The sequence below is a fragment of the Nomascus leucogenys genome, chromosome 13, assembly GCF_006542625.1.
Source record: "Nomascus leucogenys isolate Asia chromosome 13, Asia_NLE_v1, whole genome shotgun sequence".
Classification (NCBI taxonomy): Eukaryota; Metazoa; Chordata; class Mammalia; order Primates; family Hylobatidae; genus Nomascus; species Nomascus leucogenys.
This window is the reverse complement of record NC_044393.1, coordinates 77,674,290-77,694,433: the sequence shown is the minus strand read 5'-3', so window position 1 is coordinate 77,694,433 and position 20,144 is coordinate 77,674,290. Positions and strand designations below refer to the sequence as shown.

Here is a 20,144-nt window from a genome sequence, read left to right as displayed (position 1 = left end):
TCTCCTCTTCCCAATAGCTGTCCTTCTTCTCATCTGCCCTGAAGATTTGTCCTGTGTGCTCATCTTCAAAGCCTCAACCAAAGCAGACTCTTGAACTTTCAGCAATTTTTGAAAGTTTAATTAACTTTTGGGTTTATTGTATGTAAAATTTCCATTCAACTGTTTATGATTACCTTCCAATTATGCTTTTAGTACAAAAAGCTGAGAGATGTGAACTGTCAGATGTGACTGCCAGTACCTGCCTTTCAGGCATTCTGAGTTTCCTTTTATGTCCTTTATTCTCACACCAAATACATTGGTCTGGATGTGGTAAAGAATTCTTGCCAGGCGTAGTGGCTCAAGCCTGTAATCCCAACACTTTGGGAGGCCGGGGTGGGCAGATCACTTGAGGTCAGGAGTTTGAGATCAGCCTGGCCAATATGGCAAAAACCCTGTCTCTACTAAAAATACAAAAAGTAACCAGGTGTGGTGGTGCATGCCTGTAGTCCCAGCTACTCAGGAGGTTGAGGTAGGAGAATTGCTTAAACCCGGGAGGCAGAGGTTGCAGTGAGCCAAGACTGTGCCACTGCACTCCAGCCTGGGCGACAGAGTGAGACTCTGTCTCAAAAAAAAAAAAAAAAGGAATTCTTTCTAATGGCCTTTTATCTGCTGACAGGCCCATCCTAACCAGACTCACATATCATCCTCAAGCATTAGAAGAAATCCGGTTGAAATACTCCAGCACATGTCTCTAAGCACCAGTCACCTATACCTATACTTTTTCCTTTTTGGTTTTGTTTTGTTTTGAGATAGTCTTACTCTGCCATCCAGACCAGACAGCAATGGCACAAGGATGCTCACTGCATCCTTGACCTCCCTGGACTCAGGTGATCCTCCCACCTCAGCCTCCCAAGTACCTGTGACTATAGGCACACATCACCAAGCCCGGCTAATTTTTGAATTTTTTTGTAAAGATGGGGTTTCACCACATTGCCCAGGCTGGTTTCAAATTCCTGGGCTCAAGTGATCCACCTGCCTTGGCCTCCCAAAGTTCTGGGAGTACAGGCATGAGTCACCATGCCCACTTTTAAGGCTGTGATGATGCAAACACCTGTATCTGTTTTGTTGCTTCATGATTAAGAATTATGTTGGCCGGGTGCAGTGGTTTACACCTGTGATCCCAACATTTTGGAAGGCCAAGGTAGGAGGATCATTAGAGCCCAGGAGTTCAAGACCAGCCTGGGTAACAGAGCGAGACTCTGTGTCCACTTGCAAAAAATTAAAAAAGAATTATGTCTCTTAGAACATTAATTCTACTGATATTTAAAGAACACTAACTTGCTCTAATTAGAACACAAGACCTATTTACCTGCTGGAAGATTCAACACCCTAAAAGTAACTTCTAATGTTTCCTCTTTATTCTAATCAGAATTCCTTAGAATACTGCAGATTACCATAGAAGGGAGGAAGGAAACTAATCTTTAATGAAAACTAACCATGCGCTAAGCATTAGACTTGATAGTTTCAGCCTCAGATTTGGTTAAGTGTGCAAGTGATTTCAACATGCTTCACATTTCATTTAATTCCCAGAATAGCTCTGTAAGGTTTTTTTTTCTTTAAATAAACTTTGAATTTTAGAATACTTTTAGATTTACAAAAAAGTTGCAAAGATTTGTACAGAGTTTCCTGGGAGGGTTCTCACCCAATTTCCCTAATTGTCAGCATACATTACCATGATATACCTGTCATGACTAAGGAATCAAATATTGATACATTACTATTAACTAAACTCCATAGTTTACTTGGATTTCTCTACATTTTCCCTAAGGTCCTTTTCCTGTTTCAGGACCCCATCTAGCTATAAGGTTTTATTAACCAATTTTGATTCCATATCCTGGATATAGAAACAGGCTCAAAGACTGTAACCAGACCTCCTACGTTCATCCTGCTAATTAGTGGAGCTGAGATACTGAACTCAGGTCTGTTTGACTTCAGCCCAAGCCTTCCCACTGTGCCAACCTTCCTCTCCCAGCACCATTTAATCTAAAGGCTCTTCTGAGAGGCTTGATACAGCTGGAAAAACTTGCAGTTCTTTGATTCCTTGTTGATTGCCTCTGCTTGACCTGGCCAAATATAGGACCTCCATTATACTCAGATAATAAATCTAGCCTCAGAATAAAGGCAAGCTCTCTGATGTCATGAATCCTAGCAACTAGCTGGGAGACTCAATGTCTGAAAGCAGGGCTCTAGGCTTCTGGGTATCTCATGTATCACTCGGAATAACTTTTCTTCTCTAGCTGTCTTTTGCTCTGATTTGTTGCCCCCCAAAGCTTCTATTTTGAGGAGAACTAATGGAACCTAAGAATTAGCATCCCTGCACCTGGAAGCAGGGCCAGAGGCCCCCTATAAAGCATTCCAGGCAAAGCACCATGATGCCAGGGCAGCAGGGAGAGTTTCCCAAGGTGACAGGTCCCTCTTTGCCCATCCTAGAGCTGGAAATTTTCCCAGGAAGGGTTTTCCCATAGTCAAATCAACAAAGACCCAATGACTCTCTGAAGAATTCCCAGGGTACCTCTCCATGGTGCTATTTCTTACACCACCATGGACTGGTTATGTAACATCTGGGTAGGTTTTTCCCCTTTACTGTCTTTTTAAAAATTTTATTTAAATTTTTCTTTTAGAAAGAGATAGGGTCTCACTTGGTTGCCCAGGCTGCTCATGAATGCCTGGGCTCGAGTGATCCTCCCATCTTGGCCTCCCAAAGTTCTGGGATTACAGGAATGAGCCATCATGCCTGGCCCCTTACAGTCTTGAATTCAACCTGGAGGTTTTTCTAGAGATTCCCAATTCATGATCTAACACCACATTCTACCATTTTCCTATATATTATCTCCTTTCCTCTGCTTGACTTTACTGACCCACTTGATGGCTCTCATACCTTGCAACCCAGAGTAATCTGAAAGACCTAAACTACTGGATGGTTCAGAGCTCTTCATTTCCATTTCTGCACGGAGGGAGGCAATCTCCATCTCATAATCTCCCCGAATGCGTTCCATGTCTTCAAGTTCATTCTGCATCCGGCAGAGATCCTCCTGCAGGGATGCTATGTCACTCTCATGTTCAGTTGCAGAATCCTCTGCTGCTTGCCGCAGACTCTGGATCTCAGCCTGGGCCAAATGCAATTCCCGTTCTATTTCCTTAAGTTCGCTTTCTTTCTCATGCTCTAACAGGGAAATCTCCTCCCGTAGAGAACGGAGCTCACCTGCAAAGTCCAAAGGTTGAGATGATCAAGAGGGCAGGTGAACTAACCTACCATGTTCTAGAGGCACAAAATTAAAGGGAGACTTATTTCTTGTCTGCAAAGTCCTGAAAACCTCGTCTCTACCCCATCAGAGAAGTACAGCATCATGCCGGACAGAATAAAACGAGTACCTAAGAAGGGAAAAGAGAGTGACTCTATGTAGGAAGGTCCAATAGAAAAGTAGATTTTGAGGCCTGGCACCAAAAGCAATCACTTAGTCTACTGTAAACAAAAAGTATTTCATGCTTCTAAGGAATCACCTGACAGTTAAAGACCTAACTTCATTTATAGTATTTTCTTGATGCCCTGAATCTTTCTAAAAATCCCCTGACTCAAAAAATGTATACAGACTATTTTCACCTATTCCTCCTGAGAGCTCAGAAATTACAGAGCCTCAGAGTTCCCATGACCTACCTGTGGTGGTTAAGTACTGGACCTAAAACAATGTGCATTTAGAGTTCACAACTCAAATTCAAATATAAGTTCACTGCATAATAATCAAACATGGGATAATAATCTAAGCATCAGTCGATAAGGGATTGTTTAAACTGATGATAGTTAGGCTGGGCGCAGTGGCTCACGCCTATAATCCCAGCACTTTGGGAGGCCAAGGCAGGTGGATCACTTGAGGTCAGGAGTTCAAGACCAGCCTGGCCAACATGGTGAAACCCAGTCTTTGCTAAAAATAAATAAATAAATAAATAAATAAATAAATAAATAAAATAAAAAAAGCCAGGTGTGGTGGCACGCCCCTGTAATTCCAGCTACTTGGGAGGCTGAGACAGGAGAATCATTTTAGCCCGGGAGGCAGAGGTTGCTGTGAGCCAAGATCACACCACTGCACTCCAGCCTGGGCAACAGAGTGAGACTTGGTCTCGAAAAATAATAATAATAAAAAATAAATAAACTGATGATAGTTAAATAAAATATCGTGCAGCCATTTAAAAGAAAGTATCAGATCTATGGTGAAAACAAAGAAGTTTCCATATTAACTGAAGAAAAAGAGCTGTAAAATATATGCTATGATCTAATTTTTGCAAAAAATATTTTATGTATAGTATATAACACACAAATGGACAAACATATAGAAAAAGGCCTGGAAAGATCTATGCCCAAACCATAATGAGTAGTTTTTTCTGAGGTATGGGATAACATGTGGTAAGGTTTTTACTTTACATATCATATCTATCTGTGCTGTTTGGGTTTTCAGAACAAGCATATATTTCCTATTTTTTAATTTACAAAATAATGGGTTAAGAGTTCTCTGTACCTAAGGAGCATCTCAGAGTTTCTAGACACATGTACCCATCTGGGATCAGAACGAAAAAGTGGAGAGAGTAAAAGGCACTGATACCAACAGTGAATTTAGGATTTGAGGGCCAGGATTAGAGAATTAATGAGGATTGGGTTGGGAGGGTCAGGATTTTCCCATAAATCCCTTGCAAGGCACATTCTCCCATCCCCTTCCCCCAACTTCTGCTCATTCTACTCACCATTCAGATGTCAACTTTTCTAGCCTGTACCTCCACTTCCTCAAAAAAACTAACAGAAGTCCTCTATTAAGTGGTCTCATAAAACCTTGTACTTTGCTCTGTGTGTGTGTGTACTTAGTCTCCCCTTCACTTGGTTATAAGCTTTATCAACGCAGAGAGCATATCTGGTTTGCTCACCGTTACAGCTCCAGGATCTAGTATTGTGCCTGAAAACGAAGCTCAATAGATATTTGATGTATTCATGCATAAATAAGGCAGCAATTCATCTATTCAACAAACTTTTACTAAGTATCTCCTATGTGTACAGAACTAAACATTTGGGGTTTGGGGGGTTTTCCTTTTTGTTTCTGAGACAGTCTCGTTCTGTTGCCCAAGCTGGAGTGGAGTGGCATGATCATGGCTCACTGCAGCCTTGACCTCCTGGGCTCAAGCAATCCTCCCTCCTCGGCATCCCTAATATCTGAGACTACAGGCATGGGCCACCATGCCCTGCTATTTTTTTTTTTTTTAATGTAAAGATGGGGGTCTCTTTCTGTTGCCCAGGCTGGTCTCAAACTCCTGGGTTCAGGCGATCCATCTTGGCTTCCCAAAGCGCTGGGATTACAGACATAAGCCACCACACCTGGCCCTGTTTGGGTATTTTTTAAAAATTAGAATAGAATCTAGACTTTCAAAGAAGACAAATTTGGACTTGCTTCATAGATAGATGCTGAGTGGTGAGGGCATCTCAGGGGAAGATCTACCCTGCTCCCCTGAGCTCACATGTGGAACTATGGGCATGTCTTTTGCCAATCTTTCCAGTTCTAGAATGATCCTAGCTGTTACGTCTCCTTGATCTATTCAACAACTATTAACTGATCCTTAACTGCATGCCAAGGCCAAGAATCTCCTGTTAGATTCTCTGACTTCCTATTGGAAGAAGAGTCCGCTCTACCCCGACTACTGAGCAGCACAGTGAGGTCTGTCTCGCTATGGAGACACACAAGGAAACTGGCCATTAGGACAAAGGCCCTAGAGTCTGGGGTGGGCGTTCTGGAGAAACAGACCAACCTCCACCTCCCTAATATGCTTTTGATGCTAGGGTTCAACTCTACCTTAGGTGCTTCTGGCCCTAAAAAAATGGTATTCTTGGCCAAACACAGTGGCTCACACCTTTAATCCCAGTACTTTGGGAGGCTGAGGCTGGTAGATCACTTGAGGTCAGGGGTTCGAGATCAGCCTGGCCAAAATGGCGAAACCCTATCTCTACTAAATATACAAAAATTAGCCGGGTGTGGTGGCTGGCATCTGTAGTCCCAGCTACTCCCGAGGCTGAGGCAGGAGAATCACTTCAACCCAGGAGGCGGAGGTTACAGTGGGCCGAGGTCGTGCCATTGCACTGCAGCCTGGGCGACAGAGCGAAACTCCGTCACACACACACACAAAAAAAGGCATTCTCAGATCTACTGGGAACAGAAGAAGGTGCAGGGTCACCTAGAGTCGCCCGGGACAGGACCCGAGGCCGGGGGGCAGACTAGGGAGCGCCCGGGAGTTGAAGAGGCCAGCCAGGGTTCCCCGGGTTCCGAGGCGCTGGCGCCCGTTGAGTATGGGGCTGGGACAGTCCGGGTGAGGCCAAGGGCTGAGGAGTCGGGCTGCGGGCAGAGAAGTGGATTCTCACTCACTGGTTATGGCCTCCATCTCGCCGCCCCCGCTAGAGCTGTGTCCCTGGGGAGCCACCCAGCCGCTGGCCGGTCCCGCCCCGGAGGGGCTGTGGCGGCCGGAACCGCCTCTGAACAGCAGCTGCCTCTAAGGCCGCGCGTGCCCCGTCCAGGCGGAAACGGGTGACGCGCGTGCGCGAGGGCAGCCTCGGTCTCTCCCGCAGGGCCGTGGGGGATCTCACCCTAGAAAGCACCCTACTGAGGAGCGGGCGCAGTGGCTCATGCCTGTAATCCCAGCACTTTGGGAGGCCGAGTGGGGGGGGGGGTGGGCGGATCACGAGGTCAGGAGTTCAATACCAGCCTGGCCAAAATCGTTGAAACCCCGTTTCTACTAAAAATACAAAAAATTAGCCAGGTGTGGTGGCTGGCGCCTGTAATCCCAGCTACTCAGGAGGCTGAGGCAGAAGAATCGCCTGAACCCAGGAGGTGGAAGTTGCAGTGAGCCAAGATCTCGCCTCTGCACTCCAGCCTGGGTGACAGAGCAAGACTTCGTCTCAAAAAAAAAAAAAACCTACTGAGGAGGGAAGCGCTCTAGAACCCTATTTTCCCAGGTAGTTCCTGCCTGCATCTCTGCTTCAATTCTGACTTTTCGCCCATTTGAATGGAGGAACGTTCCTTCTCCAGGCAAAGGCCTTTTTTTGTACTGGATCTTTTCTTCCATTATACATGATCTAGCATTTCCTACCTTTGAAAAAAGAAAAGAAATAATCTTTTGACCCTATTTTCCTTACTTCTCTGCTTCTCTTCAAAATGACTACTGGAGTTATCGGTACTCACCTTTTCCATTTCATCTCCCATGTCCTCTCCAAACCCAATCCAATCGGTGCCTCCATGCACTGAGAGGTCTCAGGGTCCTCCCTCTTGCCAAATCCAAGACCATTTCACTTGACTTAGCAACCTGACACAGTGGATCACTGTCTCCTTGAAGCACTTTCTGCTCTGGCTTACAGGGCATGACATGCTCCAGGAGTTCCTCTCACTTTACTCTTTTGTTCATTTCTCCTTCTATACTGGACCTCTAAATACTAGAGTGCCTCTGGGACTGGACCCTTTCTCCTCTTCTGGTGTCTCTCCATGTGACTGCACCATTATTTCCCATGGATTCTAATGCCAATTATATGCTAATGACTCCAAATTTACATCTCCAGCCCTGTTTTCTCCCTGGTTCTGCCTTTATACATCCAACTGCCTCAATATATTCACTTGGATGTCCACAGTTACTTCAAACTCAACAGAGGAAAACATGTTTTAAATGGCTCCCCTAGCCCCAAAACTTACCCCTTGCCAAGTCTTTCCCAATTCAATAAACATCACCACCTTCCATCAATTTTCTCAAGGCAAAGTCATCTTTCATGTCTCTGTTATCCTCTGATGCAATTCATTAGCAAATCCCAAGGGCTTCACCTTCAAAATATATTCTGAATCATCTCCATTTCTACAGCCCTAACTCAAGCGACCATCATCTCTTGACTGGACTATTGCAGTAACTTGCTGACAGGACTCACTGTTCTGAGTCACTTCCCTCCATCTTAAGTGTTTCCACTTAGTGGCCAAGTTCTCTTTTAAAAATGTAAAGCAGATCGTATCATCCCAGTCCTGGCTAAGACCCTCTCCTGGCTTTCCACCACAGTTAACATGAAAGCCAAACCTCTTGGCTGGCCTACAAGATCCATTGTAATCTGGCCTCTGCCTGCCTCAGAATGTTCTCTTGCCAGGGTCCTCCACATGTACTTTGCTGCAAACACAGTGGCCTCTGTTCTGTCGCTCAAACAAATGAAGCTCATTCTCACCTCTGGGCCTTTGCAGTTGCTGTTGTTTCTGCCTGGTATGCTCCTCCTTCAGATCTTGGATGGCTGGATCCTTTTCATTATTCAGGTCTTAGCTCAAATGTCATCTTCTCAAAGACGACTTTCCTAACTGCCATATCTAAAATAAACTCCCTTCAAGACCAGCCTGGCCGACATGGTGAAACTCCATCTCTACTAAAAATACAATAATTAGCCAGGTGTGGTGGCGCATGCCTGTAATCTCAGCTACTCGGGAGGCTGAGGCACGAGAATCTCTTGAACCCGGGAGGCAGAGGTTGAAGTGAGCCGAGATTGTGCCATTGCACTCCAGTCTGGGCAACAGAGTGAGACTCTGTCTCAAAATAAAATAAAATAAACTCCCATCCCACCTCCTCTCTATATCATATTATTATATCGTGTTCATAGCATTTATTGCCACCTGAACTTGTGTTGTTTATTTTCTGCCTCTCTCCGTTAGAACGTACTCTTCATTAGGGCAGGGATGTGGTCTGTCTCATTCACAGCTGGTCCTCCAAGTATAAAGGCACCTCATAAATAGGTGATAAATAAATCAGTCATCTCAGAAAGATAAGTGACTTGCCCAAGATCACACAATTTCTAAGTGGTAGAGCTGGGCCCAGGAATCTAGGTCATCCCAGACGAATGCCCACACTCTTCCCTATGTGACACATATCCTGCCACTTTCCTCCTCTGCAAGCCCCTTCACTGACCACCCCTCCTGTATCTATCTTTGCTTACATTTTCTGTCCCCGTCTCCTCTCCTCCCCCTCTTACACTGCTTGCTCCTATCCAGGCCTGCTTCCTGGCCTTCCTTTTTTTTCTCCATTTATACTTTTTTTTTGGCTTGATCTCAGTTCTCCCCAGAGTCCCTGCTGTTTTCTAGGGCAGCTCCCCTAAACCTTCCGGAAGCCCACAGAAGTAACAAAAGCTGCCTCTTTATTTGGTGGTGCGGTGGAATGTGGGACACCTGACTTGCTGCTTTTCAGAGACAAAGGGACGTGGGTGTTGGCAAAAACGGATTTGGGGGCCACAAGCTCAGGTCCCAGGCAGTAACAGAAGTGCTGTCATCTGCCTCTCTTAATAGGTGCAGAGAGGCCCCACCAGTCACTTCTCATTGGCTTCATGCTTTCCCATGCTGTCCTTGGAGGAACCAGAAAAAGGAATCTGGCTTGGAATTCAACTTGGATCACCCACCCCTGGCACTGACCAGGAGAACAAAGGGACAGGGATGCAGTATGAAGGAGGAGGCTGAAGGGGCAAGAGCAAAGAGCCCACCAGGGACAGGAGGTGACGGGGAGGCCAAGAAATGGAAGGGGAGGACAGAAGAGCCAGGTGGAGGTGCAAAGAAAGAAAACTGGGGACAGAGGAAGATGGAGAGACAAGGAGAGGAAAAGGGTGAGACTAGTAGAGGAAAATGAGGTGAAATTACTGAATTTGGTTATTTTTATCTGCTATGCTTCAGTCAAACCCTCAGGAAAAAAGTACTTAGGTGACCACTTGGATGGCCACCTCCCTCCAGTCCAAGTCCTGGGAATTACCTTGGAGCTGCTGGATCTGCTTGGTGAACACCTCTGCCTGCTGGGCGCTGGCTAGCCGTTCATCCTCCAGGAGCCCTGCAGGGAGAGGGGCACCAGTGTCAAGCTCGGATCCAGGGGAGTGCAGAGCCTCTGGGCCCGGGCACTGGGCCCTGGCCCAGGCACTCACCCTGTAGCTCCAGGGAGTCGTCCTCATGCTGCCCTGCCAGTTCCCGGGTCTCCTCCAGTTCTGCCACCAGCTGCAGCACCTGAGCCCGCAGCTCCTCCAGCTCTGTCTCCGTGAGGCTCAGTCCCCGGTGCTTGTTGACTGACAGAGAGCCAACACTGCCACCTTTTTGCACTTGTTCTTCTTCTTCTTCCACCTCTTCTTCCTCCTCTTCCTCTTCCTCCTCATAGAGAGCTGGGAGTAACACTTCCCCTAGGAGAGACAGTCATCCCACCAAGGAGTCAGCATCAAATTCCTTTCTGCCGTCCTTCCAGGGCCCTCAAACTCACTATCCCAGGGCAGAGATGACATGCTAGTGCCACCTGGTGTCCCCCAGGGAGCCCCTGGGCAAGACCTGTACTAAAGATGAGTCCTCAGGTGTGAGAGTCAAGTTGAGAGGCAGCCCCTCCACCTCCCAGGCCCTTCCTGGACCAGTGTTGCACTTGGTAGCCTGTGCAGGCTGGTGCCTGCTCAGCCATGAGACACTTGCACAGGATTACCTGCTTCTTCTAGGCTGGCCTCTGAGTAGCAGGACAAGTAGTCAAGAAAGGAGACAGTGAGCGGATCTTTCAGTCAAATGGGGTAACAGTTACAGTTTGGAGATTTCTTGAAAGTTAAAAACAAAAAAAACAAAAACTGGCCGGGCATGCTGGCTCATGCCTGTAATTCTAGCACTTTGGGAGGCTGAGGTGGGTGGATCACTTGAGGCCAGGAGTTCCAAACCAGCCTGGTCAACATGGTGAAACCCCTTCTCTACTAAAAATACAAAAAAATTAGCTGGGCGTGGTAGTACACGCCTGTAATCCCAGGTACTTGGGAGGCTAAGGCAGGAGAATTGCTTGAACCTGGGAAGTGTAGGTTGCAGTGAGGCAAGATCGAGCCACTGCACTCCAGCCTGGGCAACAGAGTGAGACTCCATCTCAAACAAACAAACAAACAAACAAAAACAACCAAACAAAAAACTATCCAGGTGGCTTGTCAAAAATCAGCCTTTCCATAATAAGAAAGCATTGCCCATCAGCAGGTAGAGAAAGAAAATATCTGATTGTAGAGGTTTCATTGGACAAACTTTGGAGCCCTTTCAAATGTACATTATTAAATACCTGTTTGAAATTTTCTACAAGGTCCACCTTGTTTTTCCCTGCTGCATGTCACAAGGTCTCCTCTCCCCTAGCTGAGCCATATGAGGCCCCTCCTACTCTGCTGACCACAAAGCAGCTTTCAGGGGAAGTTTTAGGCTGTACTTGTGTGTAAAAGAGAGCCTACCATTTTAATGCATTAAAAAAACTAGGGTTTGGTGCTGGCCCCCAGCCTCTGGTTGCGAGCACCCGCTCCTTTACTGCAATGCAGTCCCTATAAATAGCAAAATGTTGTCTGGATGGTGATTGTTTGCTTTGTTTTAAAATTCTGAATCTCTGGTCTTACTTTATCTAATATCAGCAGCCTTAGGTTCAACTGGAACCCCTAGTGCCATCTGTCCCCCTTAGGGGGAGCAGGTTTGCCCATACTGAATGTGCAACGTGCAACACTTCACAGGAAGTCCTGGAAAATGGACCAGCGTCCTTCCAGGGGCCTGTTGTTGGCAGCAACTGCCAAGTCACATGGGTGTGGTGGGGATACACGTGTGTTGGGAGGATGGCCTCACGCGCCCCCTCCTAGGCTCTCTCTTTCAGGCAATAAGGTATCCTAAAGAACCAAAGCCACAGGCTTCCATTCGAAGTTAATGGTGGTGGCCCCAGAAAGACAATTCACATGCTCAGTTCCTTGCTTTTTAAAATAAGAGACAGCTTGGGATCTGGGTCGGCAGGCAGTGAGGACAAACCCCCTGCTGAAAGGCTGCTTCAAAGCTCTGTCCAACAAGGCCTCTTTCTCTGTCTGGCAGCTCCCTCGGGACGCATAACCTGGTTAGCTGGGGGGTGATTGGGGTCCCGAAGGGATGAATCCTGAACTTCTGTCAAAGCCTGAGCCCTGAGAAGGGCTGGAGCTCTGAGGTGCAGGAAGAGGGGCTAAGATGAACTGAGGGAAGGGCTGTGTCCTGGCTCAGAGGCCTGGGGGTCAGAGGGAGGAAGGAAGGGAATTAAGGGAGGAGGGGAAGGGAAAGAAAGAAGCCTTTTGGGAAAACTCACCCTCCATAGCTTGCATCCCCCGTCGTTCCAGGGACCCCCAGCGTTGGCCCTTCTTCCTCTCACAGCCCTCGGAAGCCTCATAGGAGCCTAGAGTGGTCACTGTGGGTCCTGAGAGCAGGGAGAAAGGAGGGGCTGGGGGGTGGGAGGCTGGCTGCGGGCTGGGGTGCAGAGGAAAGAAGCGGACATGCCTTCCAGCCCCTCGGGGCTCTGGGATCTGTAATCCCAGTGGAGGTGCCTGACTCACTCTGCCGGCTCTGCGACTCCTCTCTCTTGGTCACCTCTCACGCTCTGCCTGCAGAGACCCCAGCCCTGCCTCCCAGCCTCCTCAGAACCCCCTGTTCCAGGACCCTCTTGCTTGCACAGAAAGAAAGAGGGGGTGTGCGTATTTAGTCCGGGGGGACAGGGAGGAGAGGGCCAAGACTGAAAGAGGGCGGGAGCCAGTGAAGAAGAGGCTGAAAGGGTGAGGTGGCCTACGGAGGGAGGGAGGAGTGGGGGGCGTGCGGGAAGGGGCAGGGCTGCGACCTCTCCCCTCCCCTCTCCTCCCGTTCTCTCGCTGGACCTTGCCCACCCCACCCTCGCCCCGCGCTCAGGAGTCTCCGGGGCTGCAGGAGGTGCGGGGTCTGGAGCCCCGAAGGCTGGAAGCACCGTCGGACTGAAGTGGAGAGACGCGCTGGGGAGGGACCACCAGGCAGGATGCGGCCGGTGCGCGGAAGCCTCAGCCCCAGGCCGGAAAGATGGAGACCGGGCTCCGGCGGAGGCCAGGATGGAGGGAGGAAGACTTTGGGCGGAGAAGGGGGAGCCGCGGAGGCCGGGAGCACCTGGGGGTCTGGAGGGAGGAGGGATGGAGGAGAGAAAGGAGGGGCGGTAGAGAGGTGAGGGAGGGGCGGCTCTGACCTGGGCCCGGGCAGCTCCAGCCCGCGGCTCCCGCGCCGGCTCCGGCGCCCGCCTCCATGACCGCTCCCGCCGCCACCTTCCGCCTCCCCGAGCAGAAGCCGCAGCCGCGAGCCCGGGGACCGGAGCCGGGTGCGCAGGGAGGAGGGAGGGCGGGCGAGGGGGCGGGGCCTGGCCGGGCCTCCTGACACCGCCCCCCGCCGCTCGCCGCCGCCCGGAAGCCCTCCCAGCACTCGGGAGCTCCAAGCAGGTGCAGGGGGCGGCGCGGGAGGGTGAGCGCGACCCCGGATACGCCCCAAGGCTCTCCCCGAGGCGCGGGGCCCGGACAGCGTCGGGAGCTCCTAGGCTTAAGGCTGCCCCAAGAGGGAGGAGCGAGATCCCCTGGTTCTGGCGGCGGGTCCCCTCGGGGTCTGCTGTGCCCAGGGACCCTTCTGCACCAGGTGTCAGGGCCGGGTCATGCTCAGCAATGGGGACGGCAAAGGACGAGGTGGGACTGTTTCCTCCAAGCGCGCAGACACGCGCGCCCCTCCTTCCCTCCCTTCCCCGCCCGGCCGGCGCCCCCACCTAGCTGTCCGTGCGGACTCCGGCCCCAGGCCCTGCCCACCCCTGCCCGGTGGCGCCTCGGCAGCCTGGGGACCGGAGGAGGGAAGTCGAGGCCTGGATGGGCGAACGGCAGGGCCCTGACCTCTCCGCTTTCCGCGACCCCCCACCGAGCCAGGGCCAGGGACCCTCTTAGGAGCCCTCCGGTGGCCCCATCAGGCCTCAGGGCCGGAAGACCCCCTCTCCTCCGCCCTGCCTTCCCTTCCGGTCCCACACCCGGTGGGCTGCGAGCCACGCCCCCACAGTAGCCCGCTCAGAGTGGGCACGACTGATGTTCACTCTTGTGGAAGGGAGATTTGGAAGCCCAGGGGGCTTATTTCACGTCTTCAACCATTCGTTTATTTAAGCTATGTCTACTGGGTGCCGGCTTTTGAAGAGGCAATTCTCACATCTCCGCAGGTCTCGGCAAGGATAGAAGTGGGCACAGTTGGGAACAGGGGCTCTCCAGCACATCCAGGAAATGGCTGGGAGATTCCTAAGCCAGGGACACACGCGGATGCCGTCTCTGGCACATCCACTCACAGGTCGAGGGCTAGTATTGTCTGCGTTCCCCCCGCTGCAGGAAAGGGATCCGGATCCAGACCGCAAGAGAACGTTCTCGAATGTCACGCAAGAAAGAATTCAGGGAAGTCCATAGGATAACGTAAAAGCAAGTTTATTAGGAAAGTAAAGGAATAAAGAATGGCTACTCCATAGACAGAGCAAGAATGTTTTCTTTGCTTCCCAGATGACAGGATTCTACTCCAGATCCTGTGGCCAAGATGACACAGTTGTGGGGAAAGTTGAACAAGCCCACCCAGACCCCTTCTGCAGAGGGTTTGCTGCAGATACCAAGCCTGTCCAGATTTGGGGAGCAGAGCATTTGTCAGGGGTGGTAGAAAGGGGCTGCACTGGGGGCTCGAGGGATGCAGTGCTCCGGGAACTGGCAAAGGCTAGTTTTGGAAGCTTACTGGCTGTTCTTTCTGCCCAGCGCAGCTCCTCCTGGTTCTGCCTCCGCCAGCAGGGCCACGTTAGCAGTTGGCCTTGACTGCTGACCTCTTGGTGAATGGAAGGAGGCACAGCAGGGAAGTTGTCGATGGTGGCATCCAGGGTTCAAGCTCTCCTCAGGGAGCTCTGATCATGAGTATTAGGACTAATCTCTCCCTGGCTCCTGGCATGCAGGTCACTTTTCACCCTTGATTTGGGAGAACATTTAAGGGAGACCTGAACTAGTCTATTTTCAGGAGCCAAACTTGGTCAAACCCTGGCCAGACCAGTACTGGGTTGAGGGCGGAGGGGGGCAGTTAAAAGGCCAGAGAAAAGAGCTTAAGAGATATGAGGGAGGTGGGCTGTGGTCCAGAAATGCATCTCTGAGGGGCCAGGAGTGGTGGGCATGTGAGCCAGGTGATCAACCTAGGGGGATGATCTGAATTAATCCCTGTAATCCCTGGACTCAGGGCTCAGCCTCCCTCCTAATCCCATCGCAGGAGATCATCCTCTTTGAGGACTGATGTAGCCATTTATCCCCCTTTACCCTTATTTCTAAATGCCTAGATCCTTTCATTAAAAGGAAAAAATTATGAGTATTTGAAACATGCAGAAAAGTATGGTACAGAGAATAACGTAACAAATAACCATGCACACAGAACTGAAATCCTACAGCCAGTCAGATCTTGCCACATTTGATTCAAGGCAGCCCTCTATTTATGGTTTTCCAGTTTTACCTGTATGTATGTTTTACCTTTTATGAATGTATCTACCAACAATACATAATTGCGACTTGTGTGTTTTAGAAATTTATGTAAATAGTGTTATATTGTACACATTCTTCTGCAAACTCTTTTTTTGTTTTTTTTTGCATTTATCCATGTTGTTTCATATAGCTCCAGTTTATGAATTTTAGCTACTGAATACTCTTTCATTGCTTGAATACACTGCAATTTATCCATTTTTCGGCTAAGTGACATTTTTACTGTTTCCAGTTTTCCATATTAAAAACAGTGCTGCACTTGACAATTTCATGCGTTCTCCTAGGATGGATACCTAGAAGTGGAATTTCTGGGTCATAGAGTAGGTGCATCTTAAACTTCACTAGCCATTGCCAAATTGTTCTATAGTGTAGTTAGACCAATTTAAACACCACTAACAGTGGCTTTATTTATTTATCCTCTGGCCCCCGCTGATTTGGAAGTTACACATTCTATTTCTACTCTTTTAGTGATTACCTCTTTATATATGTCTAAACACTCTTACTTAGGTCTACAGTGAATCAATATCACTATACATTTTCTGAATAATAGAAAGATCTTAGAACATGTTAACTCTGTTCTTCTTTCCCCACCATCTCCCATATTTCTATCTAGTATTTTAGTTTCCCCTTCTTTCTAACCCAGGAAGCGTCGTCCTCACCATTATCACCATCACCAGCATCTTTATCATCATCATCTGTCTCAAGGCTTGTTTAGATCTACTAACATATTTATAAATTTCTCTGCTCACCATTCCTTCTTATTTCAGTTTCCTTCTGATAAAATCTACCCTTTTGTGGCATTTCAGTGTAAGTCTTTGAGGGGTTAGCATTCTCAGTTAATGTCTTAAAATGTCTTCATTTCGTGCCCTTTTAATGGAAATTTAGTAGGCATCAAATTCTGGATGACAGTTATTTTCTCTTAGCCTTTTGAAGATATTTTTTCCCTGTAATCTTTTGCTGCTAATAAGTGACAAAGATTTTTTTCCATAATTTTAAAAAATAAGTATTTTCTTTTCTTTTCTTTCTTTCTTTTTTTTTTTTTTTTTGAGAAGGAGTCTCACTCTGTTGCCCAGATTGGAGTGCAGTGGCGTGATCTCAGCTCACTGCAACCTCTGCCTCCCGGGTTCAAGCGATTCTTCAGTCTCAGCCTCCCAAGTAGCTGGGATTACAGGTGGGCACCACCACACTCGGCTAATTTTTGTATTTTTAGTAGAGACGGGGTTTCACCATGTTGGCCAGGCTGGTCTTGAACTCCTGACCTCAGGTGATCCACCGACCTCAGCCTCCCAAAGTGCTGGGATTACAGGCATGAGCCACCACGCCTGGTCAAAAAAATAAGTCTTTTCTATAATCTTTTTTTTTCCATTCTTTTTTTTCCCTTATAATTAATCTCCTGTTGCTAGAAGCGAGCCGCAAATATAATTGTTATCTTTGTAGGCAGACAGGCATTTTTATTTCTGGTTGTTTTAAGGTTTTTCTCAGGTGTGGTGGCTCATGTCTATAATCCTAGTGCCTTGGGAAAATGGCCTGAGCCCAGGAGTTTGAGATCAGCCTGGGTGACATGGCAAGACTCTGTCTCTATAAAAATTAAAAAATAACTGCAGCCTGGGTGACAAAGCAAGACTCCACCTCAAAATAAATAAACAAATAATTAGGTGGACATGACAGCACACACCTGTGGTTCTACCTACTTAGGAGGCTGATGTGGAAGGATTGCTTGGGCCTAGGAGTTTGAGGCTTCAGTGAGCTATGATCACACCACTGCACTCCAGCCTGGGCAATAGAATGAGACCCTGTATCAAAAAAAAAGACTTTTCTCTTTCTTCAGTATCCTGCAGTTTCTCTACAGTGTGTTTCAGAACTCAGGACTCTTCAACCTGAGAACTCTGTCTTTCTTCCATTAAAATTTTCAACCATTATCTATTGGAATATTATATTTTCCCCATTCTCTCAGTCACATTCAGGAACTCCTATTAGATATATATTAGTCTGTCTCATTCTTTCCTTCATGTTTTTTAGCTATTCTTTCATATTTTCTATCTTATCACTTTCCCACTTTTCCATATTTTGAATGATTTCATCGGCTCTCTTTTCCAGTTCACTTACTCTCTCTTTGCCTGAGTCTAATAATCTACTGTTTAATGCATCACTGAGTTTTTAATGTCTTCTTTGTTATTAAGTATAATTTTCCAGTGCTAAGAGTCGTTAATTTCAATGTTTATGACTTTCATTTCTTCATGTTGTATTTGATTTTTTCCCTATGGTTTATTTTCTTGTCTTTAATACTTCTACATATATTTATTATATTATAATGTTTTTCATGTTGTTCTATCATGTGTAGTTCTTGGAGTGCTCTCTTGTTTGCTCTGTCCACCAACACTTCCTTATGATGAATTGCTTCCTTGTCTAGTTTTGTTTCTTCTCAGCTGAACCTGTGGCTAGAATCACCCGAAAAGCAGGAACTCCACAAGGGAGTGCCCCAAACCGTTCTGAAATGGGGCTGGTTGAGATTCCAAAGACATCAAGCAATGAACATCAGGGGATTGGTCCAAAGCATTTATTAGGAGAATGTACATACAAAGTGAGCTGCCGTGGATCCTCAGGGTAGAGAGCGAGACAAGGGATGTTCTACCTAGGTGTGTCCACAATGAGGGAGTTTAAATGAGGTTTATGAAGTTTAAATGAGGGTTTCAGGGATTTGGCTGGGGACAGGGCTAGCTTCTATATGTTTAGCAGCATGGTTGGTCTTTCAGTGTTTTCAGCAACAACCTAAACACTTTTGTTAGTGCCTGTGAATGTTCAAGGCCCTAGCTTGGGTTCAAGCCTACAGGGAAAAACATTTCAGCTGGCTGGGTCACAGAGCACTTAAAGCACTCTGTATATTTCAGTCTGGACAGAGGGAAAAGCAGGGAAAGTTTATAATATCTTATACAGGTTCATAATTTTTATTGTGAGCTCTTCTTCAGCACATCTTGGGTTTTTGTCATTTTGATGGGTTGGTTGGTTGGTTTGTTTTGGTGGGAGTCCTATATGCCCTGGTTGTATGAAAACAGTCTTATAGAACTCTTTCTTGCTTCTATGTGGCTGTGTGGTATTCCTAAGGATTTCAAGGGTCATAAACCAGGTTTATATTTAATTTCTCACTTGGATTCAGCACCATGAAGACATAAATCCAGATAAATACAAACACTTGGTCAGACTTTGAATGTCAATTTCTCAGGGTTGACTTGTATTTCCACCCCTTTTCTCGCTTCCTTGCTGGTTTTTAGTCCTCTTTTCTTTTATTTTTCTTTCTTTTCAGAGACAGGGTCTGGCTCTGTTGCCCAGGCTGGAGTGCAGTGATGTGATCATGACTTATTGTAGCCTCAACCTCCCAGGCTCAAGCAATCCTCCCACCTCAGCCTCCTAAGTAGCTGGGACTGCAGGTGCACACCACCACACCTGGCTAAGTTTTTAAATTTATTTTTTGTAGAGAAGGGGTTTTGCTATGTTGCCCAGGCTGGTATCAAACTCGTAGGCTCAAGTGAGCACCCCACCTCAGCCTCCCAAAATGTTGGGATTGCAGGTGTACGCCACTATGCTCAGCCTTTAATCTTCTTTTCACAAACAAGATGGAGCTTTTATATTCTGAGCTTTATGCAGGGGGTTCGGCTTTAGCTCCTTGCCTCTGGTAGGTGAGGCCACATATCCTACAATTGGAAGCATTGAGACACTCCAGATCTTGGGTGTCTATCTTTTATCTGTGTATGACATCCACAATAGGCTATTATGATATCCTTCCCCGCTGCCCCCCACTTTTTTGTTTTGTTTCGTTTTCATTATTTATTTATTTGTTTGTTTGTTTGAGATAGAGTCCCGCTCTGTTGCCGAGGCTGGAGTGCAATGGCGCCATCTTGGCTCACTGCAACCTCCGCCTCCGGGTTCAAGTGATTCTCCTGCCTCAGCCTCCCAAGTAGCTGGGATTACAGGTGCTCACCACCACGCCCAGCTAATTTTTGTATTTTTAGTAGAGATAGGGTTTCACCTTGTTGGTCAGGCTGGTCTCGAACTCCTGACCTCAGGTGATCCACCCACCTCGACCTCCCAAAGTGCTGGGATTACAGGTGTGAGCCACCGCGCCCGACTTTTTTCTTTAATCCTGATAGCTGATAATTTCCTTTATTAAAAAAAAAAGTTGGGATTGTCCAATTTTAATTTTTGAATACTATTTTATCCAACATCCCTGTGTGTGTCTGGGGGCACTGGATGAAGGGGTAGCTACCTTAGTCCAGTCTTTCATGTTGCCAGAAGTTCCCCTTCAGATTCTCTTTATCTGTAATATGATTCCTAACAATCCCTACATCTCTAGGTTGCATTACAGTTTCTGATTTCATCCTCCCAACAACTCTGAGAAATAAGTTTTGAGACTCAGAACTGTAACTGTCGTCCTAGCTTTTGGACTTTGAGTCCAGTGCATTTCATAGCTTGGGTTTTATGTTGGGAGCTTGCCTGATCCTGACCTCCAGCTCTGGCCCAGCCTGCTCCTTGTCCTGATCTCTCTGACAGGCTGTGTTTCTGCCAAATAAAATGCAGGCCAGCCAGATGCTCTGCCAGTCTGCTCTTGGTCAGTTTGGCCCCAGTGGAAATAATGGGGTACATATAGGCCATGGCTAATGGGGGGAGTGACTGCCAGCTTGTCCTCAGGGTCCTTTAGCCACACACCATGAGGCTCTTTGCTTCCACCCTAGAAGGGGCAGGCGGTGTATGTGTACGTGGCAGCGGAGAAGGGACAGAAAAAGTG

The 20,144-nt window shown here is 47.6% G+C and overlaps 1 protein-coding gene across 6 annotated transcripts in view; it reads right to left on the bottom strand.

Moving 5' to 3' along the window:
* Positions 1-13,344, bottom strand: part of CCDC136 (coiled-coil domain containing 136) — a 31,035-nt gene extending 17,691 nt beyond the window's left edge. For 2 of the 6 annotated variants that reach the window (XM_030825520.1, XM_030825521.1), the window contains exons 1-5: positions 13,039-13,344; positions 12,145-12,252; positions 9,983-10,231; positions 9,817-9,891; positions 2,918-3,241 (exon numbers count right to left, since the gene is read on the bottom strand). In XM_030825520.1, the coding sequence (XP_030681380.1) occupies positions 2,918-3,241; positions 9,817-9,891; positions 9,983-10,231; positions 12,145-12,252; positions 13,039-13,096 (814 nt within the window). In that variant the 5' untranslated portion in view covers positions 13,097-13,344. The remainder of the gene's footprint in view (positions 1-2,917; positions 3,242-9,816; positions 9,892-9,982; positions 10,232-12,144; positions 12,253-13,038) is intronic. The other 4 variants (XM_030825523.1, XM_030825522.1, XM_030825524.1 and 1 more) reach the window with 3 other exon arrangements.
* Positions 13,345-20,144: the final 6,800 nt, after the last annotated feature.